This window comes from Lepidochelys kempii, chromosome 1 (assembly GCF_965140285.1).
Source record: "Lepidochelys kempii isolate rLepKem1 chromosome 1, rLepKem1.hap1, whole genome shotgun sequence".
NCBI classification, from domain to species: domain Eukaryota; kingdom Metazoa; phylum Chordata; order Testudines; family Cheloniidae; genus Lepidochelys; species Lepidochelys kempii.
This window is the reverse complement of record NC_136380.1, coordinates 213,612,564-213,638,810: the sequence shown is the minus strand read 5'-3', so window position 1 is coordinate 213,638,810 and position 26,247 is coordinate 213,612,564. Positions and strand designations below refer to the sequence as shown.

The 26,247-nt window shown below is 46.1% G+C and overlaps 2 gene segments (V, D, J or C); both read left to right on the top strand.

Annotated features, from left to right (window-relative positions):
- The window catches only part of LOC140898634 (T-cell receptor beta-2 chain C region-like), a 131,649-nt gene that overhangs the window by 94,222 nt on the left and 11,180 nt on the right, over window positions 1–26,247 (top strand). The window contains 1 exon segment of the C gene segment in view: window positions 22,194–22,227. Coding sequence covers window positions 22,194–22,227 — 34 coding nt within the window.
- LOC140898651 (T-cell receptor beta-1 chain C region-like) lies at window positions 6,890–16,805 on the top strand. The segment is given in 7 exon segments: window positions 6,890–6,929; window positions 10,304–10,636; window positions 11,075–11,092; window positions 11,889–11,995; window positions 13,696–14,258; window positions 15,440–15,569; window positions 16,509–16,805. Coding segments are annotated over 5 exon segments (501 nt in total).

The following is a 26,247-nucleotide window of genomic DNA, read 5'->3' as shown; positions in this document are numbered from 1 at the left end:
TAAGCTCCTTAGGGTCTTTTTGTTCTGTGTTTGTGCAGCACCTGGCACAATGCAGTCCTGGTGCATGACTGGGGCTCTGAATACAAATAATGCAAATGCCTCTTTATATAATAATAAGAATAATAGTTGTTGTTATTATTATTAATAAAGTAGCAGTAGTAGTCCAGAGAAGGTCAAATCAAAGCATAGTGTTATAGAGACTTCGCTGTTGTGATAATGGTCCCTGTATTAATAGCTAGAGAGACAGAAAGGCAAAGACAGATAAGACACTGTCTCGTCACTGTCCAGAGACGAGACAGTGACAAATGGACTGTTCGATAATGTCCCCAAACAGTAGTTTTTTAATGTAATCCACTTTGACAAGGCAAACACACACAATTGTTCCCACAGGCTAGTGGCCCCCACTTGTGCAGAAGCATGTAGCTTTGGTGGTGCAGAACATTTGCTGCTGCAGAGATGCTCACATTTCACTAGTGCTGAAAACCCTTCGTTACTGCAGAGACGCACATGTAGCGCTCATCGAGCCAGTGCTTAAATTGGTCTGAAAAAAGTGTGTCTCTATCACAATGTGGGAATGGCGGCTTTGGTAAGACTGTTAAGGTGTGCCCCTTAACAACCCAGCTCTATTTATTTATGGAGGGCAAATCTGTGACCCCCTTGCGACACCCGTGTGCACACGCACACACACACACACACACACACACTCTTTAAGCACTGCATTTCACCAGCATCCCAAATGCCCAGCTGGATCCCCCTGCCCTGATGCTAAGTACTGCTGCTAGCCCCTCTCTCCTCTGCACACCTGCTGAGGCCTTACCGGCTGCTCCCTGCTGAATAGGCTATGTCAGGGTTTCTTGTGTGTGTATCGCTTCCTAGTTCTGGCTGCCTGAGAAGAGCTGGTCCAATAGGTAAGAGGGCTGGACTGGCTTGGGGGTGGGGGGTATGCCCCCTACTGGATGATTCTGTTACAGCTTTTTTATGTGTCCACCCCTTCCCTTGGCTGGCTCAGTGTGTGCAGGTTTTAGACTTAGCTGACATGACATCTTCCTTCCTGGGATGCACCACAAGTCCCCTGTAAATGAGCCTCTGGGGAAGGGCTCACTTCCAAAGGCTATTTTATGTGTGATGTAGGTAAACGGGATGTCATGTGACCTGACCTCATGCCCACTCAGAACGTCTATATAACGGTGGTGCTTCACAGAATCGATCATCATCTCTGTTGCTTGACCACATTACTGATCGTCTCAGGAAAAAAGTGAAGGACTGAATGGGCCACGGCGGCTCAGCTTTCTTCATGTTCCCAGATGAGATCTCTTCAGGGTAGGGACTGCAACACACAGGGAGTGAAAGAAACCTGCATTGCCACTGCCTGTGGTATGCCACTCCGAGGTTTGCCACTCCGAGGGTAAACAGAAGCCTGAGACTCCAGGGACGGTCAATCTAGCGCATCTCTCTAGCACTGCGCTCACACTCTGGGCATAAACACATACAACACAGCCCAGGTTTTCAGAGAAAATATCAAGGCTCTGGAAAAGCTGTGAACAAAGGCTCCCATCTGGCAGGCGTGCACAGGGCCTCATGGCTCAGTGCTATCAGATCTATGGTAGATTTGAACATGGGTTGCCAATCTCACAGGGAATGGGAAAGGCAGAGGGAGAAGGGGGTGCAACAGGAACACACAGAATGCTGTGGAGGTAGAAAATAGCTGTCTCTGAAAACAGCTCACTAACGAAAAAGCTTGCCACTGACTTATTCTAGCCATGCAATAAGGCTTCTGCTAAAAATATGTGTTATGAAGAGATGGCTACAGTTAGACGTAATCCTTCCTTTATACACACACACACACACACACACACACACACACACACACTTTCCTCCACAAATGCAGTAACGGAGCAGCTGAGGAAATAGATTGTGGTTTCGGAGAAGCTCTCTGACAGTGATTGGCTGAAGTCCTGGAGGGGTGGAGCCTTGGGTGGGATTGTTTTTGTATGAGATTGTAACGTCGTGGGGACAGGGGGCCCACGGTGATACATTCCCTAGGGGGGCCTTTACAAAAACCTCCCGGTGGGTTTCCCGTTTGAGAGTGTACCAGGACAGCAATAGCGCAGTCTGCAGCAGGGCAGGCACATGCTCCCTGGGCTGTGCCTCGCGTGTGCGGCAGCGAGGCAGGTGGATTGCATCTGGGGCATACTTAAACCATTCTACCGCGCAGCAGGGACTCTCCACCTGGGCCTGATATGCCTAGAAGACTGCAGCACAGCATGGGTTCTGTCTGGGATGTATCGAGAGCATTTGGCTCCACTCCAGCGGGGAGGCAACAGAAAGATCAGCAGCTCTGCCTGCATATTCTACCGGAGAAGTATTTATGTTTGGTAGGACAGCCAGTCCTGGGTTGGAGCTAAAACATATGTGAACCAAACTGATTCAGCTGGGGTATACCTAAAACGCATGTCAGTGCAAGTGGGAGAGACTTTTGCTGATGTGATAAAGTCTTGCAATAAGTGTCCCTTTATTCATGTGAAAACCCTCCCAGAAAAAGACAATCCAAAACATAACAGAGACCTGATAGAAACATGACTTGCTGTGTCGGATGCAAAACACAGAGGCAGTAGCGATGTAAGTGTAAAACTCTGTTGGATCTTTCACTCTCCAGTTCAGCTTCCTTTGGGCTTGGCTGATCATAGTGACAGGCTCAAGGCTTCTCTTTGACCCTCCTCATTATTAACTCAGGGATGGCAGAAGTTAGACTCTCAGTGACTGAACCTCCTGGACTGTCTTTGGGGCTTTGGATTGATTTCTTTAATCTATTAGGAAACCCCATAGTGTTCTATCAGGGTCTTCCTAGGACTTTGGCACTCTGACAGTAGAGGAGATGAAATCAGGAGCTCTTTGCTTTAATTCAGGGATAAAAAGGTGAAAACATCACACTCTTTGCAAGCACCTGTTTATAGTTATTCCTAGGTTCCATTAAGTAACTACTTCATTGACCATTGTACACCCACTAGTTACAGAGCGAATGGCTGCCTACTCCTTGGAGCACAGGACTGGGAATCTGGAGCTACTAGTCACCAGGAGGTTCTGTTCTTGGCACTGTCACTGACTTGCTTGATAACCTTGGGCACATCAGTTTCCCCATCTATAAAATGGGGACAATATGTATTGATCTCACAGGGGTAGGTGAGGACTGTTTAGATCAGGGGTTCTCAAACTGGGGGTTGGGACCCCTCAGGGGGTCACGAGGCTACTACATGGGGGGTTGCGAGCTGTCAGTCTCCACCCCAAACCCCGCTTTGTATCCTGCATTTATAATGGTGTTAAATATATAAAAAAGTGTTTTTAATTTATAAGGGGGGGGGTCGCACTCAGAGGCTTGCTATGTTAAAGGGGTCACCAGTACAAAAGTTTGAGAACTACTGATTTAGATAATGTCTATAAAGCAATTGGAGTGTGAAATATAAATAAAACAATAAGAGGATCAATAAATAATGAACAGTGCTCTAGTGAATGCTAAGTGTTGCACATAAGCAATGTGAACTGTTTTTATGCCAATGGTCACTAAACCGGGGCTGAGTGGCCCTCACATCTCTGGGATTTTAGATAGAGTAAACACCTCCTATGTCTGTCCACATCACCTGCAGCATGTCCCTTTCTTCTGCTTATGATGCAGCCCCTTGTCACCGTGACCAACGATAAAGTCTATTTTGGCGCAGGCACAAAACTCACTGTGTTAGGTAAGAAAATCCCATTTTTCTTTATAATCCTTTGAAATCCCAGATCTTCCCCTTTTGGGAATAACCCCCCCATCCACGTCCCCCTTTGGTTATTGAGCTGGTGTTTTCCCAGTGTGCCAATTACCCAGCCTACTTCGGAGAAGGGACTAAACTCACTGTTCTAGGTAAGGACATAAAATTCCTTGTGGGTTGCTGAATGAATGTAATATATGTGGACAATGGGGCTGCCCTGGCAAAGAATTAGGAAGGGTGAGGGGCTGTGATATATTTGTGTATCCTAAATTTGCATTAATATAACAACCTCTGAAAAATCTCTCTGATCCACAAAGGTGTAAGTATTCCCCTAGAGAGCTAGTTATTCTGGGGCTACAGAACATTAAAAACCAACACATGCATCAGCACATCTATCCAGAGGGGACTGAGTTACAATCATGTTTTAGATAGCACAAACAATAGTGTGTAGGGATCAAACCAGAGTCCATTAACTTCAGTAACTCTGGTCTCTTTGGGATTGAACATACACATGTTTTGTCTGGGATGACAAGGTAACAAACAAATATGCATGATATTTTTAACAGACAAAATAGAACAACAAACAAACGATCCGTTTTATCCCAAGCTGTGCTCCCAGATGCCTTGTGCTCTAATTCCCAGTTGCTCTTTTTCCATCCATTGGGACACAGGGCCCCTAACAACAGACCAAATGGGGCAGACTTCTTGGCACAGCTATCCTAGGAAAAGGGATCATTTAACCAATGGGAAAGCTTAGTCCAATGAGAATCCAAAAATCCCAGAAGAAGATGCTGCTTACTGACAATAGAAAACCAGGTCTAATGCATGTGGTTCAAACACAATAAAACGCTTTTGGGGGATACTCCCATGTAGGCCCTCTGTTTGGATTTGGAGTCCCCAACTTTGATAGACAAAACAAGGTTGCCTTCATAATCCTGAAAAATGGCCATTGTGTTGTCACTGGCACACAGTTCTCCCCAGGGTCAATGTACTTACTAACAACAGTTTTTTGATTGCACCAGCCCCCTTGTAATGAGGATATAGAAGGATTACAGGTTATTGATGGTGATTTCCACAACAGGGACAGTCACAAAGAGTCCTATAGTAATTTTTCAGTGATTAATAAATCTTTATGAGATGTGAGTAAGTCTCAGGTACCTGGCCTCAAGGAATTCAAGGTGTAGGACCCAGATTGACTGCAGCCAACAAAGTTGCAAGGTGCACTTTGAAGATTTCTGGTCAAGACAGGGAAGAAAAACTAATGGAGCAGAGAGGGTCTCCCCCCGGTGCTTGCTGAGGAACCATTATTCTTACTGTGTTCAGGAAACTCTGAACAGCCTGGGGGATGGGACAAGCTGCTAAGGAATGATGTGGAATCACTATCTCTGGAGATCAAGGCAGACACTAGAAGCCCAACTATTGGGGATGGTTTAGGGACAGTGAACTCAGTCCTGCCACGATGGAGGGGAATGATCTGGAAGGCCCCCGCCAACCTTAAATGAATCAATATTTGTTTTAACAGAGCATAAACATTAAGTGAGATAAAACTTAGATGGGGGAGAGGGGAGAGAGAGATGACCATGAGCAAAGGGAAGGATTCTGGATGGATATTAGAAAGTATTTCCTACAGTGAGTCTGACTGTGTCTCCCATCAGTTGAGTCATTTAAACCTGGAGTAGATAGAGCCCTGAAGAAGACACTGCAGGGACCTGTCCTGCGCTGCCCCACAGCAGGGATGGATTTGGTGTGACCTAACAGCTGGTTTCCATCTGTTATTTCAATGGCATTATAATTTGCTGTGCCTTTGGTTTCTCCTTCTTTTGGTGCATGGCGAGGAGGGGGATAGATTGCAGGGTGATTCAGCAGAGTGAGTTTGGAGGTAGGTTTTCCTGCAGCTGCATAATGGTGTGAACTCTGAAAGACAATACTTCGGCGATGGCACCAAACTCACTGTCCTAGGTAAGAGAGAGGCCTGAGTTGTGTGTTGTTTGTGATATTATTGAGGTATTGCCATTGGAGACCTGACCAGTGCTTCACCTAGTCCTATGTCCCACTTACTGGAACAGGCCTCTGGTCCATCTAGTCCAGTGACCCACAGCTAATACTAGATGCTGCAGAGGCATGTGTGACCCCCACCCCATCCATAAAGTAGCTGCTAGTGCCATCTGGTATCATAGTGGCAGGCTTGACACCAAGCAATGGCCAACACAAGCCTTGGAACCTGTGGATTGATAGTTTTGGTGTTTTTACCCTAGCTGGTGTTATTGCATGTTGTATTCTGAGCCATATATGTGTCTAATTCATTTTGGATTCAGCCATGGGACTAGGTCAATCTCCTCACTCTACAGAGCAATTACATAGGGCCAAAAAAGATAAAATGAGATGGTTGGGGGGTTGCAGTGACTCACTTCTCGTGTCCTCCCTGGGCTGAGGTGTATTATAACATGAACACTCACTGGGAGTCCTATGACAGGAGAAAGGAAGAAGTAACAGCTCTCTCCAGCCATTTCTGAAGGGAGTAAGGAGGTTGGGGATGGGGGACTCGTCCCCAGTCCATGTGGTTTTTGCAACTCTCCTGCCTCACTGTGTAACAACCGTGAGCAGTACTTTGGAGACGGGACCAGGCTAACGGTGTTGGGTAAGTAACGGGCTACTGGCTCCTGGGCTGTGGGCCATGGGGGGGAGGGTAGTTAGGGAGAGCATAGCCTGATGGCATCTCTGGGACGGTTGCGCTCCACTACATTCTTCTCTCACTGACCCCAGTAAAATGTCCGACTGCCTGTCTGTCACTCTATCTTTTTCTTGATTTTCCTCTCTCTGTAATGTTCTTATTCCCTCTCTCTCTCTTTGTCTCCCTGTGTCTCCCACACACAGTTCCTCTCTCTTGTCCCTCTCTTTCACCCTCTCTGAGGGCTGTTTTGAGATAGATAACATAGGAAGGACGTTGTAGAATCATACGCTCCTCTTTGCCTCCTGTCTTTTGCTCTCAAATGCCGGAGAATAGTCTGATTGCAGTCTCCAATAATGCAATCTAGCCATGATTGCTACAAAGTTTCCTGAGTTGGGGAGCAGTGGGGGCTGGGCCAGGCTTTAGCTGTTGTGGGTTTTATTCTGACAGCTTACAGCTGTGTTCTAATACCTCTCCCCTTATCTTCGGAGCTGGCACTATGCTCACTGTTACAGGTAAGAGGTCATGATTTATCTCCTCACTCCCCTGAAGGACGCTTAAAAGTTTCGCTTATGCTAGTGACATGTAGCATTCACACAAGTGGAAGTGAGGGAAAACTGGCAAGACAATTATTCAAGGCACAGTCTCTACCCAATTGTTCTTGCTGTGAAAATAAGGGGGAAAAAAACAATGATCGTGTACTCACCCATCAAAAAACATTGACTTTGGCAAGTGGGTATATAAAATAGACTATTCCTAGGCTACTGTATCAATAGATTTCTTTCAGATTCTCTCTATGTGTCTGCCTGTATGTCTCAATCTCTCTGTTTCATTCCTAGTCCACCCATTTCTCTGGCCTTCTATGTTTTCTGTGTGTTTTGCAGTGTTGTTGCAGCTGTGTTGGTCCCAGACAAGAGGGGAGAGTTAATATCTTTTATTGGACCAACTTCTGTTGGTGAGAGAAGTCTGGTTCCAGGCCTGAAGAAGAGCTCTATGGAGCTTGAAAGCTTGTCTCTCTCACCAACAGAAGTTGTTCCAATAAAAGATATTAGCTCACCTACCTTGTCTTTTTGTGTTTTGTCCTTCTCTAGCTCTGTCTCTTTCTTTGCCTTTCTTTCTCTCTCTCTTTCTCTCCATCCCTCTCTCTTTGTCCTTCTTTTTTTCTGTCTGTCTCTTTGTCTTTGTTTCTCTCTCTGTTTCCATGTCTCCTCCACTCTCTATTCCTTGAGGGCAGGATCTATAAGCACGCTGAGCATTTACGTATGCCAGAGAGGCTTTGAAGGCAACTGAGAACAGTTTGTAAAACAAAACACTAATTATGATGGTGGGAACAGGAAAAGGGATCATAGCTCCCCCATAGTCACAGTATTGGTTATGGGGAAGGGGAGGCAGCTGCTCAGTTTCCTACCAGACCCCTACTACTGTGCTCTGCAGCCAGCACACTAAATTTTGCGGAGGGAGCCCATCTCACTGTACTAGGTGAGCACTGACTGTCGTGGTTAATATTAATTGCTGAAATAAAGCACCAGGATTTGGAATCCAAATTAAAACTTCCAAGTCAGGTTCCACGTCAGATAAAAACCTCCACTGACTTTCACGCACCCTAGAAATGGTTCCTCTACAGGAGCCAGTCAGACCCAATGAGCTGCGTGATATGCTAGCTCTCTGAAATGGACATATCCCCGTAGGATATGCTTAACCTATTGCCTTTCATTCAGTATGGTGCTTCCAGGGATCTTGGAAAGCATTCATAATGGAACCCATTTCATTAGGGGATAACAGTAATTGTAGTTTTCTGAGTGGTAGCTGTGTTAGTCTGTATCAGCAGAAAGAACAAGGAGTACTTGTGGCACCTTAGAGATTAACAAATTTATTTGAGCATAAGCTTTCATGGGCTAAAGCCTACTTCATCAGATGCATGCAGTGGAAAATACAGTAGGAAGATACATGTATATACAGAGAACATGAAAAAATGCAGTGTGCATTTTCATGTTCTCAGTAATTATATTGGAGCTGCAAAAAGATCAGTGATTTGTTTGATTTTGCTACACAACTCTTCACTGCAAGGGTTCCAACAGGGAGAAACTTAGTACTATAATGGTGGGTGCTTTAGAAATGCTCCCTGCCTAAATTTGTCACTTATACAATATTTTCAAAACAATACACAAATCTTAAGTAAGTGTAAAGTACTGAACGAAGTGTGCCTATGCATGCTTGTGCAAATGTATGTGTGTGTTTATGCATGATGAAGTGGTTAAGTCTTCCTCTGATGCCTGACTTGGCCAGTGTTGGAGACCAGACTGCACAGACCATTGATATGGCAACTTCTGTGCCCCAAATAAAATACATAAAATCCCAGCTGACTTCTACTGAAGTCTCTTATCCTATAGACTAAATGTTATTGAGCAAGTAGACCAAAGACAAAGTTGTATGTCCTCATCACTCTTGTCCCCAAATCTACAAGAAGGATATTCTTATTTCAGGGAGGATATAAATGGGAGGATAAAGCTAATTTAGGGTGAAGAATTTAAAAAAGTAGAGATGGAAATCATATCTAGGTCACATCTTGTCCATCCCCTAGTTCATTCCCCCCACATTTTCACCAATGCAGAATCGTTCCCTTGGGGTTTGTCCAATCCCAGTTTTACATGATTTAAGTAATGAGGCTTCCAGCATTTCTTCCCTGGGGTAGACTATTTCATGCTATTCCAGAACCTTGGTATCAGGTCATGTTTCCTGCCATTCAGGAAACATTTCATTTTGCTCATTTTCATCCCATTGCTCCTAGCTATTCACCTCAGGTGTCCTTGAACAATTTCTCTCACTCCTTGGGCAATGTGGAATTTCTCATCTTATGGGTTTTCTCATATGGCAGAGAGGTGCCTACAAGGAAGAGGAAATACTAGATACTGTGGCTTCAAAACTAATGCTAACATTTTAAGGGGAGAATAAGATGATGTGAGCTTATCATCAGTAACTCAGGGCATGTTGCATCTCAGAATGCCACGTTCCCAAAGGGGTGTTCTCTGTCTGTATGCCTCTATCTGTTTCCATGTCTCCACTCTATTCCTTGAGGGTTTGCCACAACAGGCCAGCCAAGTCAGGAAAAGATTCTACATCTCTAGCAGGAGTTTGGCACCTTTGTAATAAAACAGAGAAGCTTCTGTAAGGAATGTGATGCCCCTTTAAGGGCCAAGCACACATACAACAGCCAAAACTGAAAGTCAAGATGTAAGGCTGTGCCAGTTAAGGCTAAAGCAATGATCAGGAGTTGATCACTTTGGTGAGGGTCCATCTCTCAGCTCAGCTCCAGGGCTCTTCCTGGAGAGCCTTCCTCCAGCCAACGGGGGAAGGTTAACCCCTTTCCCGCCAATGCCTGAATGGGGCCTGTGAACCGATCACACTGTAGTATAATTCTGAGTAATACACTATTGTGTCTTATTACACCTCCCCAAAACACTCTGTAATTGCCAAGAACATATTGCTTCTTGTGTCTTACGACGCAGCACACTGCCCACAAGGAACACCCTGCATGTTTTGTCTGATAATACCCATGGATACTTTTCCCTGTCAGGATGGAGGAATGGGTTTGGTAGTATCCCTTTAAATAATTTGGGAATTTGGAGTCCCCTAGTGTGCCTCCCAGTTTTCTGTTGCAGAAGGCACCAGAACTCTGTCTCAGCCATAGTTTGTATGTAGCTAGGCCTGTTATGTTCTGATCTAGTTAGTAAACATGGTGCCTTGGGATCCAGCTGTGTCTGTGTGGTTTCCTTGCATTGTCAATGTTGTATAGAGAGCAAAGACACAATCAGTACCCTGAGGGATTGTTGGCACAAGGCAGGAGAGGGTTTGTGCAGGGCTGTCTGTGCCATATTGCTTTCTGTTCCAGAGGATGAGCTCACTATCACCTCCCCCGAAGTGGCCATCTTTCCTCCATCAAAGCAGGAGATCAAAGAGAAGGGGAAGGCCACTCTGGTGTGTCTGGCCACAAAGTTCTACCCCGACCACATCAAGCTGGTCTGGCAGGTGAATGATGCTGAGAGGGAAGATGGGGTGAGGACAGATGAGTTTTCCACTTGGCATAAAACATCAAAATCATACTCACTGACCAGCCGCCTGAGGATCTCAACCAAAGAGTGGTTCAACTCCAAGAACAGTTTCCGGTGTGCTGTGAAGTTCCACCTGGATGAGATCCAGTATAAAGTGATCAGAGGTGGAGATGGTGAGTAGCAACTGAGCATTACGTTATCGTATGAAATGGAAAACAATCAAAGTGGAAACAAAAGCAAAAGGAGATGAAAGAGAGAGAAAATAATCCTGACAGAAATACAAAGAGAAAGACAGTGTCATCTGCAAATGTGCAGGTTCATGGACACACATATACATGTACATGTATGAGTATGTGCCAGGACTATATGTGTATGTTCACAGGGATACATATTTGCATGTGCATAGTCTTTTTATACGTGTATATAGTCAAGTACATTTTCATAGCTCTCTATAGAATTTAGCTAAGAAACACTCGGAAGAGTCTATAATCTAAATAATATGAGTAAGTACCACTAATACCATCAGTATGTAACATCCCAGAAACTCTGAAGCCTGTATTCTGTCAGCTCTGAGGAAAGCTGTGACTTACAATCCTTTCTTTGCCTTTCAGGATGTGGCATCACTGAAGGTAGGCATTTCCTCTCACTGCCTCTATCTCTCCAGGAGTTTAAACTCCCTTACTAGCAGACACTATGTACAGGGTGTGTCAGGAAGGGTTTAAGGCCACAAGGGACCACCGGATCATCTATTTATGAATATCACAGGCCACCAACACCACCCAACACCGCCACACTAAAGCCAACAACCAAAATTAGACCAAAGTACTACAGCCCACAGGAGACTAGACTAGTACGTGGAGGAAATGTGTTATGTTTCTCTGCGCTAAGAGAGAAGCAAGAACTTCCAGCCTAAAATGTCCGGTATAGTATATGAAGAAAAGATAACTAAAAAGTACAAAAGAAAAACCTGCATGTGAGAGACAGTGCACTGAGATTGCCACCTGCGGGGGCTCCCTTTGTAAATTTCACAAAAGGGATCATGGGACCTTCGTCATCCAATCAGATTTGCTCCCTCGGTCTTCCCTCTCCTTCAGTATAATTATGAACAGCAGATATCTTCAGATTGGAAAGTTACCGGCTTAGTCATTACTCATAGAAGGCCCATCTATGAAACAGGTATTTTCCCAATGGCTCCGTGAGTCATTAAAAGCATTAAAGAGCCAGTGAATATCAGGAATATAAATACAAATGCCATGCTATTCAGCTTTGAGTGCCTGGTGTAATCAGATATCCAGCCCAGTTTTTCAGTGATGTATAGTAAGACCTTCTATTCCTCGCTGTGGATTTCTTATTCGACTGTTGATACTCTAGATGCAGATTCCCCAGATTATATAATTCCATAAATAATCAGTGTTTGATTTACAGACTCCTACATGCGATCTGGCAACTCTACAAAGCTCACCTACCTGGTGCTCTTGTGGAAAGCCATGCTCTACGCCTTGCTGGCAAGCACTCTGGTGTGGAGAGTCAAGGTAGGCTGGCCATTGGTTTTTGTTTGGGTTGGCAAAATCAGAGGTTCAAGGATGCAACAGGGACATTGGATGCAGAGAATGCTAGCAATGGGCAAAGACCTACAATCTTATCCTTCCTTCTCCCAGCCATTGCAAGGTTGTTTTCCATATATTCTGCAGGGCTTTGTCCAGTCTAGTATAATGTCCCAAACAATGAGGTTTCCACCACTTCCCTTTCACAGTCTAATAGAAACTTGCTGTTAGGAAACGTTTCCTGATACCCAACACAAATATTCCTTTTCAGGGTACTTGTTAACACATGAGGAAAGCTCAAAAGAATTAACTATAGCTTCTCCAGAGTATGACTAAGGTGGCCATGTTAACATTCTACGTGTATTGGAAAGAGTGCACCTGAAGAGGAATAGCTAAGTGGTTTCTGAGGAGATCCTGGGGTTAATGGGATGAATTTGAATACAGGGGGGAGTTTTGACTGTTGAATGATGTTCGGTTGAATGATCTCCCTGAGGGGTGTGGTGGAAGCACCATTACATGACTCATTTAAACCTCAGGTTGGACAAAGCACTAGAACATAGACCTTATGGACTGATCCAGGGAGTTATAGACAGATGGGCACAATGTATTGAGTCATTGTTCTGTGTTTGTACAGTGCCTAGCATAGTGGGTTCCTGGTCCATGACTGGGGCTCTTAGGCACAATGGCAATACAAACAATAAAAAATAATAATACACTTGTGTGATGGCACTGGACTTTTTCACAGCATTTTGGACGACTTTTGTATGTGGCTCAGTTTCCCGTATGTGGGGCATGTTTAAATAGGTGGGAGGAAAAGTGTAGTTACTTGTTGCAGAGACCCAGAGATATAGGTGTAACTGATGCCAAGCTGCCTAGGTCCCCTGTCCCCATGCCCATGGATTATCCCAGAAGACACTGGCCGCTCCACTCACTCAGACATTTGGTACCTTGCAACAAACGACCATGGATCAGCCACCCTCCTTAGGAAGCCAGCTGGGTGTGACCAACTGGAGAACAAAGGACTGGGGAGGGACCAGGGGGGTTGTATTGTGTGGGCTGCTGGAGTCAGAGGGAAGCTTCTGGACTGGGACTAAAGAGGGGTCAGAGGGCTCTGGGTTCTAGACTGACCCAGATGGACTTTGCTGTAAATTTCCATTCTCTGTGCTAACTAAGGACTTTCTATGCTGGCTGAGAGTCACAGCAGAGTCGGGAAGTTGGGGGTGCATTGCTCCCTTTGGGTGTGTAAGTCTCCCTCATGTGTCCAACTCAGGTGGACTCACTGAAGGGAGCTCACGGCATGAAGCAGGGGTGCTGAAGGCTCTGAGGTTGGGTCCCAGGAGGCGATAAAGCCGAGTGGCTTACCCCAGTAAGAGAGTGTGACCCTAAGGGGGCTGACACACTGAAGGGATCCTCCCAGGGACTGTTCCAGATCTGTTTGAGAGCACCAGACCTGTGGAACCGTGACAACTTGTGAAAAGTTGGGTGTAAAACTCTACCAAATCAGAATGGCAGTGACACCAGATGTAAGGCAGTGAAGACTCTACTGAAAACAAACAGGGGAAGTGCACTGGGCCAGATGATGCACTGACTGTTTTGAATTGCTCTGTGATGCACAGCACCTTGTGAATCTGGACCATTGTTTCTATAGGGTGGTCACTTTTGTTTGTGTTTTTCTTTCTTCTGTTTAGGCTGGTGACAAGCTGAGCAGAGAATAAACTGGGACTCGTCTCCAGCACCTCAGGAGGAACACAGCTAAATTTATCTACTGCCCCGAATCCTCCAGGGAGAAGGATTTTGCTTCTGCCTGCACCCTGCCTATATTCCATTCCTTGGAGGGGTTTGATGGGTCGAGTAGTTCCTCTCTATCCATCTCTCTCAGTAGTCACTGATGGCTCCCCCTTCCCCCAGAGCTTTAAAAGCTAGATAGCTACTCATTGTGAGAGACTGAGGGGGCTGCCCCCTGAAGCCGTAATAAAGTCTTGGTTTCTTTTCATTTGAAAAACCTGAGTTTGTGTCTTTTCTCTGATAGCTACAGGGCTGGAGTCTACACACTACAGCATGCAATGACACACATCATCATGCAGAGCCCACGTTAATCTGCATTCATTGACCGGGATTAGAAAAGTATCTCATCTGCAGTTAGGAAAATACAGGGGTCTTCGAGTTCTCATGCATCCGGATATACACTGAAGTTCCACCCACAGTCCTTGCTGACCTCCTTCCTGGAATAAAGTGGTATAATATTGTCAAGGTCCTTCTTTTTCAGCTTTGGTTTTGTTTTTTAATTTCCTGGGAATGTATTTGTGTTTATTCAAAAATTTAAAAAAACATGAGAAAATCAGTAAAAACCAAAAATGAAGGGCAGTGGGTGAGTAGGGGAAGAGTGCTCAATACTCACATGGAGGGGAGGGGAGGGGTGCCTGGTACTCACAGGGTGCAGTGGGCAGGGTGTGGGGGAGGGTACTTACCCTAGGAAGCCTTCCACTCCTTGCTGCGGTCAGGTGGTCTCAGCTTCTGGGACCCAGCTCCCTGCCCCTCTCACTCTCCTACTGTGGAGAGGAAGCAGTTGGGGCTGCGCAGAAGTGCCAGGATCAGGAGGGGATCAGGAGGCTGCACCCCTATAAGTACGGATCCCTCTGCTGGACAGAGCCCCCTGCTGACCCCAACCCTTCAGCACAACCCCATCCGGTTGCCCTGCACAGGCTCTGTCCAGCAGGGGAAGTGGATGGGGCTGTGTGCCCTGGGCCATGCTGAAGGGCTAGTATCATGAGAGGAGCGTCTCCAAAGCAATGCCAGGTGTGAAAAAGCCAAAATCTGAGTGAAAATCAGTAAAACCAAAATACTGGCTTTTTGCACACCTGGGAATTTTTCAGCGAAAATCAATAAATAGCAAAAATGAAGGGCCTTGAATACTGTATCATTAGGTGCTTTATTATTTATATCTAAGATTAGACTGTTAGCTCTCCTGGGCATGGATTATATCTTTCTATTTGGCAAGGTACCTTACATAGTTTGGACAAAGTAAAAAATAATAATAATGAGATGTATTGCAGTTTCCTTTGAAGCTTTCAGCATTTACCCTATCAGAGACAGGATAGCAGACGAGAGGGTCATTGTATGCCTAGATGGCATTTTCCCAGGGCTTTGCAGTTGGGGAAGCTATACAAAGACCAAGACCCTCAGAGGTCTTTAGGCGCCTACTTTCACTTACCTACTGAAAAACTATGGAAAATGTCCTATTTGAAGACTGTGCTTTTTTTCTTCTCTTCTGCTTTGTTCTATATGAGCAAAGGAATGGATGGCCTCAGGTGGATCAGGGTAGGAACATCTTGGGCCCAGTTCTCCCTTGCACCAGATATGAGCTGAGCATAGGGAACAAGGGGAAGGGGAAAAAGATGGCTTTACACCACTTCTGTGCCTTTTGTATTTTAGGCCAGGCCCAGCCATGGATGGCATAAGGGCAGGCACAGAAACTAGCCTGTGGATGCCAGGACCAAGGGGTGAAAGTAGATCAGAGAGCTGGAATAGTAAAAAGGGACAAGCTGGGAGACAGCTGAAGCAGGTACAGTAACTCCTCACTTAAAGTCATCCCGATTAATGTTGTTTCATTGTTACGTTGCTGATCAATTAGGGAACATGCTCGTTTAAAGTTGGTCAGTGCTCCCTTATAACGTTGTTGGGCAGCCGCCTGCTTTGTCCACGGCTTGCAGAAAAAGCAGCCCGTTGGAGCGGGGCTTGGAACCAGGGTGGGCCGGTAGCCCCACTATCAGTTTCCCTAAGCTCCCTGTGCGGCAGCCACCCAGCAGGCTATCAATTGCCCGGCAGTCCAGCTGTCCCTCCCCCCACTGCCGTGTGCTGCTCCAGGGAACCTCCTGCTTGCTGTGCAAGGGAGGGGGGGAAGGGGTGCTAATGTCAGGGTATCCCTCTCCCCCTGCTCCTTCCCCCCGCTCCTTTACCCCATACACAGAGCAGGACACGACAGGGCTCAGGACCTGGCAGCAGCTGCTGTCTCAACTTGCTGATCTACTTAAACAGGCACTGTACTTAGAGTGAGGCCAGCGTTCACGTCTCTCTCTTACACACGGTGCGGTGTGTGTCTCTGTCTCTCTCTGCCGCGCTGTCTCCGCTCCCTCCATTCGTGCTGCCTTGTAGAGTGTGAGGCTACATTAATAACAATGTCTTAACCCTTGAGGGCTCAGCCAAGTGCTAGGTCATCATTTAGCAGTAAGACATTCATATCCCACCCTCTTCCACCCTCTGGCTCCACCACCTCAACCAAGCTTCACAATCATCATTACTGTGTACAGTATTAAATTGTTTAAAACTTATATTATATAAAATATAGTCTTTTGTCTGGTGAAAAAAATTTCCCTGGAACTTAACCCCCTCTATTTACATTAATTCTTATGGGGAAATTGGATTTGTTTAACACTGTTTCGCTTAAAGTAGCATTTTTCAGGAACATAACTACAACATTAAGCGAGGAGTTACTGTACTTTAGTCTCCATTCTGTGCTCCAGTAAGACCCACGCAAGATGCCTGACTTCCAGCTGTATAGACAGTGCAAGCCAACCAAAGGACTCAGAAGCAAATTTCTAGCTAGTGAGCCAGCCACGATCTGAACTTCCTGCAAAAAGGTGACACCTCACCCAAGCATCCTTCAAGACCACTAAGGGCAGACAGACAGCCAAACAGACAGTGCTCTCCTTGTTCTATTGTGACTGGACATCCCTTGTGCAATTATTTGATGTAATCTCTCCAGGATACATCACTGGGCCAGGGGGACTATGTACAGGATAACTACTTAACAGCCACTGTCTAGTAACCCTGCTTACATGTGTGGTTTTGTCATCGTCCACCAAGTAGCTCATGAACGTGTTTGGCTACATTCAGTGTTTTGGATTGTTACTATGGGGTAAGTCTCTGCTTTTGTCTAGGGAGCCAACTGGGACAGGGTACTCTGCCTCCAACGCTAGCAAGCGGGAATGGGGCCCTGTACTAGGAAGCCCATGGCTATTCCTCAAAACCTCATGGTGTGTACAAGCCAAGAGGTGGAGAGGAAGGGCAACTAACCAAGGAGGGAGTGAGGATGGAAATGCACCGGTACCATGGCCTGTGGGTGCCACAAAAACACACATGAAACTTGGAGTGACACTGTCTGGTGTGTGAATGTGCCATGGGACACAGAAGTATGTGGGCCAATGCAACTGCACAGGTTACATAGCCCTAAAGTTGCCACAGCATGGGACCTCCAATTATTAGAAATAATTAGTATCTTCACTTTACCACTCAGCTCTAGCCACACTGTTTTACCCAGCAATATGGTGGGACACTGGGGTCAGTGTTGACTTACATGGGAGAAAGTCACCTCCTGAGTCACCCACACCCTTTCTTGCAGCCCTGCACCCCTTAGCACCATGCAGGGACCTTTGGGTCAATGCTGACTTACAGGAGAAAAGGCCCCTTACTGAGTCACCCAAACCACTCCCTGTACCAATTGCTTTTTCCTTGAAAGTCTTCTGTCTAAGTACTGACCCTTCCTAGCATGAGAAACCTGACACAATCTTAGCCCAAGTCAGTTAGCCTGAAGATGGGGGAAGGGAGCCAAGAAGATGTGTGGTGGGGAGCAGCAGAGAGCTGGGAGGATGTGGTGAAGGTAGAGAGCATAGCAGATGAGGGGAGGAGCTGTTCATATTGTGTCAGTGCAGAATTGAAAAGGCAGCAGAAGTTTCAATAACAAGGCCCTGGGGGTTTGGTCTCTGCATGTGGTTAAACGCTCGGAGTCACAAGTGATTGGTGAGTCACCATTCCATTCCACCTGTCAGCCAATGTAGGTCTTATTCTCAAAACCACATGCAACACTGAGATGACAATGATACAAAGCATTGCCAAGAGGTCACAGCGCAGGTGGTACTGTTCTGTGGGCCACGCTTCCGAGCATTGTTCTGTCTGTGGTTTACAGATAATAAACAGGGTGTCGACCCAGCATCGCTCTCACCAGGGTCATGCAAAACCCTGCAATCTATATACCAGGCATGCATCACAAACCCCACCCCCTACAGGTGCTATTATTTGGTCTCCTTGCTGCCATTCTCAGCAGAGAAGCCGTGGAGTAAATGGGTCATGGAGACTGAACACCCCTTTCACTCATGGAGGTGGTCACTGCAAGTCAGGGATGGGACATGCTGACAGAGCAGTGTGTGAAGAAGCCTACACCAGCCACGGCCCATGCTGTCCCTGTTGGGTGGACTTCAGGATCCAAAGAATGTCAGTCCAGCATCTTTTCCCAGCACCAAATTCACTGTAGCCTTAAAACCAATCAGTGGACTCACTAAACCGCTTCAGTCGTCATCTGTGATTAGAAAGAAAGAGGTGATGTTTTGATCTTAGTTAACTAGGGAATAAACTCACAGTTCTGCAATGCCTGGCACTGCTCTGAACTGGGATGAGGGGTCATAAAAAGTCCTAGAAATTGGGGTAACTGACCTTTCTGAGAAAGGCTGGAAGGAAATGAAAAGGGAAGCTGGATCTGGAAGAACTGGCTAAGAAAACTGAAGATATTATAAACCTTGTAGAGAGAAGTTTCAAGGTAACAGATTATGGCTGCCACTGAGGAAAGTTCAAAAGGTAAGGACCAAATACATGCCCCCAACTCACACCCCAAAATAGCTGCCCTGTATTTTTGTGCCACCAGTCACACACTATTGCAAAACCCTGAAGCTGCCAGACAAAAACTGACCTTGGGACTCACAGATATACTACCTTGGGTGGCTGTGATCTGTTCAGAACTCATACACCAAGCAGGATTAGCCCTGATCAGCATATGAATGGGAGCCTTCCAAGCAAAACCAAGGCTAAGCAGGGAGTGGGATCAGTGACTTCTTCCCCTTTAGTCAGTACGGCTCCCAATGCCCCAGTGTGATGCTAAGGGGTGCTCTGCTGCTGGAGATGCCATTATTTGGAAGCAATATAAGAGCTAAAGCCCAGGGCCACTCATGATGCTTAAAGGTCCCAAAGCAATTTTTGCAAGAGTTAAGGTTTTATGGTTACCTGTTTCCTGGAAAAATTCCAGCAGGTGCACTATATTCCTCTGACCTCAGATTTCCCTTGCAGCATCAGGGGATATGGCATTAACTCCTCTCTCTCTGTGCTAATGTTGTGCAGTGTCCTTCCAAGTGAATGGCCCCTGTGTATTGTCTGTAAAGCACTTTGTGAATCTCTGGGTTCAAAGACACTATAGGAATGCTGGTCTCTCAGTCATGTGGGCCCAGATCCTCAAAGGTAATTAGATTTGAGGAGATAGGCCATAGTGCTTATACAAGTGGATGGAGGAACCGCATGAGTAAGAGAGAGACAGGCTTCTTGGGATGAAATGAGCAAGGGTAGGAAACCATGCTCTGCATACACACACACACACACACACACACACAGTTGTTAAACCTCTACATCGGCTCAGTGGGTGGCTTTTTATTTCTTCTGACCTGGCTCTCCCCATTCCTGACTTATTCCATTAAACTAAGTGCTGAGAGTCTGATTTCATGATCAAAGAATAACAAAGCCATAGTGTCTTCCCAGTATTCTCACCTGATCTCATGGATCCTGTATGAATAATCTCCTGGTCTGCTGGGATTGAGTGTGTCAGTCCATGGGCTTCTGGGTGGGAATGCATACATCTGTAGCTGTGCTGAATTTCTAGAGCTAATAAAAACCCAGGAAACATTTTTATTCAAAGATTTATCAGATAAAATTCCCGATGAACATTTTCTGACCAGCTCAGTTAATTTCTCTGTGGGGGCGAGTCTGACTAGGTATGTGCATGTTTGTTTGTGACTCTACATCTGCATCTATACATATGATTCTATGGGGAGAGGGAGAGGCCATTCATGTGACTCTCCATACCTGCCTCTGAGTGTGTGTGACAGCACATATCCTTCTGCAGTGTATTTGTGCCTTTGCTATTCTCTGCATGTTCTTGGGGGTGTGTCGGCACATTTTCTGTGTGTATATGTCTGCCTGTGCCTGTGTAACCACTCGGTATGATGTGTCATTTGTATCATGTGTTTGTGCTTGTATTCATGTCTCTATGTGTATTTGAGAGATCAGGTGGGTGAGGTGATCCAACTTCTTTGGGTGAGAGAGACAAGTTTTCCAGCTACACAGAGCTGTTCTTTGGGGCTGGGAAAGTTACTTAAAGCGTCATAGCTACATATAATATCCTGGGACCAACATGACTACAACAACACTGCCTACAATCTATGTGTATCTGTGCAGCTGTCTGTACGTGTGTGTCTAGGCTGGGTACCTCTGTGTGGTTTCCTGCCTCTCACAGCTCCCCTCTCCCTCTCGTAAGCTATAAATACCAGTTTGGCTTAGTGAGGGGTAGTGGGGAGGGAGCATAGCAAGTTCCTGCTTAGAAAAACCTAGGAACCCCTCTATCCGGCCAGGTGTCTGTTTGGTATGATCACCCCCAGCAACATCATCCGTTTTCCCTTGTTTATTCAGTATAAGCACAGACCCTGCCATTTCCCCAGGCCCTGCCTCTGCTGGGTGACTCTGGGGCGGGGCTGAGGGAGGAGATGTTTTTGCATGAGGTTGAACGATTGTGGGGACAGCAGGGCCACGGTGATACATTCCCTAGGGAGGCCTTTACAAAAACCTCCCTCATGTAGTGGATAGGATGCAAGGCCCCCTGGGGTATGTGCACTTCTTGACACCCAAGGCTCCACTAGGAGCTGCCTGCACATTTTCAAGGTTTTGTTCATCCTAACCCTGACGTGTTCCTGGGCCACAAAGAATGACTCCTAACCAAGACCACACAGCAGACCCCGGTGGGAGGAGATTCCCTTTGGCTCACCCAATAGCTCTTCTATCTATGGGACCCCCCAGGATAGGACAGTCTCTACCAGATGGGCATCCTCTGTAGAGGAATAAAATGCGGGTGGTTGCCTTTGAAAATCAAGACACATGGCAGCCACGTTCCTCCACATGCCACTTTTCTGCACCTTCCATCAGTGTCTCAAAGTATCTTTCCCAGAGGGGCCAGTGTCGCTGGAATCCCACCCCAAGGTGGCTAGGGAAAACTGTGGTTGATTTCGCCAGGCCTACCAACACTGTGTTCTGGCAGCGCCGTGTACTTTGGAGAGGGGACCAGACTCACTGTCTTAGGTAAGTGACTTCTAGGAATTAGGGATCTAAAAAAGCCTATCACCTCCCATCTTCTCCATCCTCCTACCCCAACTCTCCCAGGTGAGAGTATACCCTACAGGAGATTCTCCAGGATTCTGTCCAGACCAGTTTTCAATGTCTTACATGAGGGGCTTCCACCACTTCCCTTTGGGAGACCATCCCACAGTTATTTCCTAACACAGCCAGCCATACTTTGGCCAGGGGACCAGGCTGTCAGTGTTTGGTAACTTTCCTTTGGGCCATTCTGTCTATTATCCCAAACAGGGTCTGTTTCCTCTCCTCCCAGGGTATTACAAGATGATTATCACAGTTCCCTGTCCCTACCTTTGCTCTGGGGAGCGGTGTATTTTGAGATGGTCTCTGTAGTGCTGTGATTCATCTCCAGCACAGTTTGGTTCCGGGACACGAGTGACTGTATTAGGTAAGGAAAAGAAGCTCAGGCATTAAATAATTGGTGACAATGAAATACCTTTTTCAAGAGTAAATGAAAAAGTCATGTGTGCAAATTTGTCCAGAACAGGGTCTGAAGGAACAGGTTGCAGCATGGGGTGGGTGAAATCCAGAAGAATTCCCTTCCCCATGCACACCACCACCACTGCCCTTTGACCGCAGGAAAGGGTCACTGCTTCTAAAATTACACGAGAACAGGAGTCTCAGACTGGACTCAGTTGCAGGGTGGGGTTGAGATTGTGGAGATAGATAGTTAGATAGATAGATAGATAGATAGATTAGATGATATTCCAAGTGAATACAGGGGTTTTTCATCAAATCTGTCTTCCATAAACACAGCATTTTCTAACACTGTACTCAGTGCTTGGAGGTTGGGTGGGGGGAGCGGCAGACACATTATTTTATATAAGATTACCTAAATCTGTTGTGTCTCCTTGGATAATCCACACCCCCTCCCCCAACTGGTAACTTCCCTGAGGCTGCCTTATTCCCATAGCTGAAGGCAGGTGATTCCTGTACCCCTTCATAACACTGTGTAAACACACCACAGTACTTTGGCCAGGGTACCAGGCTGACAGTGTTGGGTAAGTTTCTTTGTGGCCATTCTGTCTATTATCCCAAACACAGTCCATTAGTGAAGAGATGTCTGATAAGAGCAACTGACAGCAGTAAGGGGTTAATTTACTAGACAGGAATAAATGAATGTAATAGCTTGGATAAAGGTGGCTAACGGAAGGTATGAGAACCATTTAGAAGGGTGCAAAGAGGGAAAGGAGGCCCCATCTCCAGGACCATTTAAAGTGAGTACTGCGACAAAGACCTAGAGACTGCACTGTAGGGGGTAATCCTGCCCTGGCTATGGGATTGGGGAAGGAAGGTAAGTCTTTGCCATCTCTAACTTCTATGATGTGACTCAAATACCCAAATTCCCAGAGGTTTGCAAATAGGCAACAGGCTGACATTTCATCAGGTAAATTCAGTATTCAAGGAAGGGTAAAAGGAGCAGAGAATAGAGTCCACCTGAGAAATGGCAGCCCCTTGGGGGACACTGGTTTTTCTAGGCTGTGGGTCTATCACTGTGTAACTATGCTGAAGCTAACTTCGGCGAGGGCACCAGGCTTACAGTGCTAGGTAAGTGAAATCCAAGCAGATTAAAAGTCACCACTGTAAAGGCACTGGCAAATTTTGGAAGGGATCAGTTTGGGGAGAATCAGGGGTGTCCTGGAATATCTCCTCTAGTGCATAGCTTGAAATGGCTCAGTGTTGGGAGGCAGGTGGGCAAAGAGGCCATGGGAAGATCTAAAGAAGGATTTTTTTTCTCTCAAAGCTTGTCACGTTCCTTGTCTCCCTAAAGCACTTTAAGTGCAGCACATTGAATATTGTGCAAACAAATGTAGCTGATGTTCTGAACTCAACTATCGCTGGTATGTAGCCTCCGGTATTACAATGTGTTTTAGCTGAAAGAGAAGAAATGTTGTCTGGACAGGATCTCTTTCCAATAAGCGCCCTGTGGGTCTCAAATCTCCACCTGGAACAGCCCATGAGGGCTGAGCAGAAGGGAACTCAGTTTAATATGTCCTCCAAAGCAGTTTAATGTGCCTTCCAAGGAGGCATCATCCTCTCTTTCCCATAGCACTGATGCTATGCCAGCACTGGGTGCTCCAATTAGAGGTTAGAGGAAGCCTGGTTTAATGTCTTCTTCACCTTAGCAGAAGTTTCAGGGTAATAATCACTGCCATTTGGGCTGCTGCCTGGAGGTTTTAGCAGTGAGCAAATTGTCTGTGTAAACACACAGCCGGTATATTTTGGAGAGGGGACCAGGCTCACAGTTCTAGGTAAGAAAATGCATCTTCCAAAGTATCTCTGAACCAAACTTAGCAAAATCTACAATTCCTGTCTGGGGGAATTTGTCCCCATATAACTATTTATTTTTTGGTTAGACACATTGCAGGGAGAGTGGGCATTTTCCCTTTAACCCTGTTAAGATCAGCGTCTAAAATGTAACCATGAGAAAGGTGGATATTCTACCTTATCATTTCAATTTTACCTTAGTAGTTAATGTTTCCCACAGTTGCACTGGTTTCAGTGGGTGGCAGGATGAAAAGTGGTCCTTGGTCATTTAACTAAACAAAGACATGGAGAGAACAAGGAAAACACACAGAAGAACCCAGGCAGGGACAGAGGCAAAGAGACATGTGGAGTCGGAGAATGTGAATCTGAAAGCCATTTGAAGAAGGGATGAGAATTCCCCGAAACATCTCGCTACTTGAACTAAAAATAACAAAGTTGGAGATAATATAGATAGCAAGGCAATAAACCTTTATGATATGATCTGAGTGTTTCAAGAGAGACTGAGGGAGCTCAGTGTATGTAACCCAGGGGAGAGCTGGCTCAAGGTGGTGGTGGGACTTGATCAGAGTCTGTAGATCCCTCCAAAGGAACAGGGAATTATCTACAGATCTGGAGACAGAAAAAACAGGAGGCAGCTGCCTGAAGCAACGGTTGGAAGGGTTTAGGGCAGGCTGTGAACAGATATTTCTGTGTTAGTGTTACATGGCATGGGGGACAATTACCTGCTGGCACAAGCCAGTGAGCAGCTTATGCCCTGAGAACACAAAATGTACAGGTTCACCCCTCACCCCCCGCTGGGATACTCCTATGACTAGTGTTTACTAGCCTCCAGCAACTGCTGGATGAGACAAGATCAAGGCTCCCTTGGGCTTTACACTTTGGGCTGCCTCTGCCTTTGAAGATGTTCACTTTGATTATAACAGTTTCACGCTGTGTTCTTACAATTCCCCACTGAACTTTGGCCAAGGGACCCAAGTGACTGTCTTAGGTAAGTGGAGGCAGCCAGAAAAACTGCAGGGATCTAACAATTGTCTCCCACTGGCCCTGGGAGAGGCTTCTATGGTGACACATTGTCATCTTCCACACAGATAGACACAGACCAGTATTTACCAGTCAGTGGTGCTCGGACCCTACTGAGAATGCTATGCATGGTATAGACCCCCTTTCTACAGCTCCGCTGAGAACGTACCTTGAAAACTGCATTCATTTCTGGGTCCCTCAATGCCAGAAAGATATTGACAGAGCAGGAGGGACTGAAGGATGGGAAAAGATTAAGATAAAATATGTTTCACTTGACTAAATGCCAGCTAAGCATTCTACATACATGGGAAGGGTAGGCAGGGGGAGGAATTATTAAGGGTGCTCCAAGGGGGTAAATGTAGGGTCAACAGGATGAAACTGAGGAAAAGGGGGGAATGCCGGGCTGCAAAGGGGTGAGTATGTCTTAACAGGCAGATCAGAAGATCTGTCAGGCTGTGCAATGGCATGATATGGGATGGGGAGTGGCCCACGAGAAGTGGGAATTGCTTAGGACAATGAAGGCTAGGATTCCATAAAGCACAATACAAACAGGGTACAAGTAACTCCCATTGGGAGTAATTCCCACTCCTTATGCAAGGAGAAGCCCTCCTGTGTGGGCTTGGAGGAGTGGGTGGAAAGAAGGTGGAAAGCTGGAAAGGGTTAAATCTGGATGGAATGTGACCTGATTCTAGGACCACAATGCTGTGTTCAGCACTCCCAAACAGGCAGATTCCCTCATCACCCAGAGGCCAAGAATTGCTCTCCTGGGGGAGGAGAGATGGGAGATTTCAGGCTCTTTCATTGACAGATAAGAGGAGGAAGAGAACTTCTCCATTACTGCAGCCCACCGCCTCCTTCCCTCCCTTCCCCTCTCCAGAGAGGACTTTTCTGACAGGGGTGTCAGGCTGTGTTCTACAAATATACTGTACTTCGGAGAGGGAACACGGCTCACAGTTCTAGGTAAGAGATACCAGCAGTTGTGTCTGGGCCACAGCCAGCAGGTCATAGGCTGGCAAATACACCAAGAAAAGGGTTTTGGGAAAGACACTGAGAGAGACAGAGGGAAAGGAAAGCAGTTGATGACTGGGGAAAAGAACAAACCCATTACTGCTATTAAATTTGTCCTGGGCACAGACAACTGCAGTGTTAACTTTGCCAACATTTTCTTGCCATGCTAAGGAAGAAAGAAAGAAAGAAAGAAAGAAAGAAAGAAAGAAAGAAAGAAAGAAAGAAAGAAAGAAAGAAAGAAAGAAAGAAAGAAAGAAAGAAAGAAAGAAAGTGTTTTAATTTCGTGGTTAATGTCTGGAGCATCTCCTTCAAGTCTGGAATAGGAGGAGATCTCAAATCTAATCAGAGAAAGAAGGGAGAGCACACGGGCCCCTAGAGTAGTATTCTATATCTAGATTGCAATATAAATCTGGTGGAAACTCCGGGAAGCCCTGCTCAGTGCCCACTTAGGGTGCTGGTTGGATTCTCTTAGAAATGAAGCCCATGCAGTGCCAGCACCCCAAAATTAGACTACACCTATTCAGAGGTGGTGCATCTGCCCCCTCCCCCACTGCGATCCAGTATAATCCCTGGGATGACTCTGTCTTCCCATTGCAATATCTAAGGGAGCATCTGTCCCTGAAAAGGGGGTGAGGTGAAGAAGACTGAGGTCAGAAGCCAGACATTCATTAATAATAGGACTATCCTGCAGCAGTTGGGAGAACAAACAGAGAGATTGGATGAGG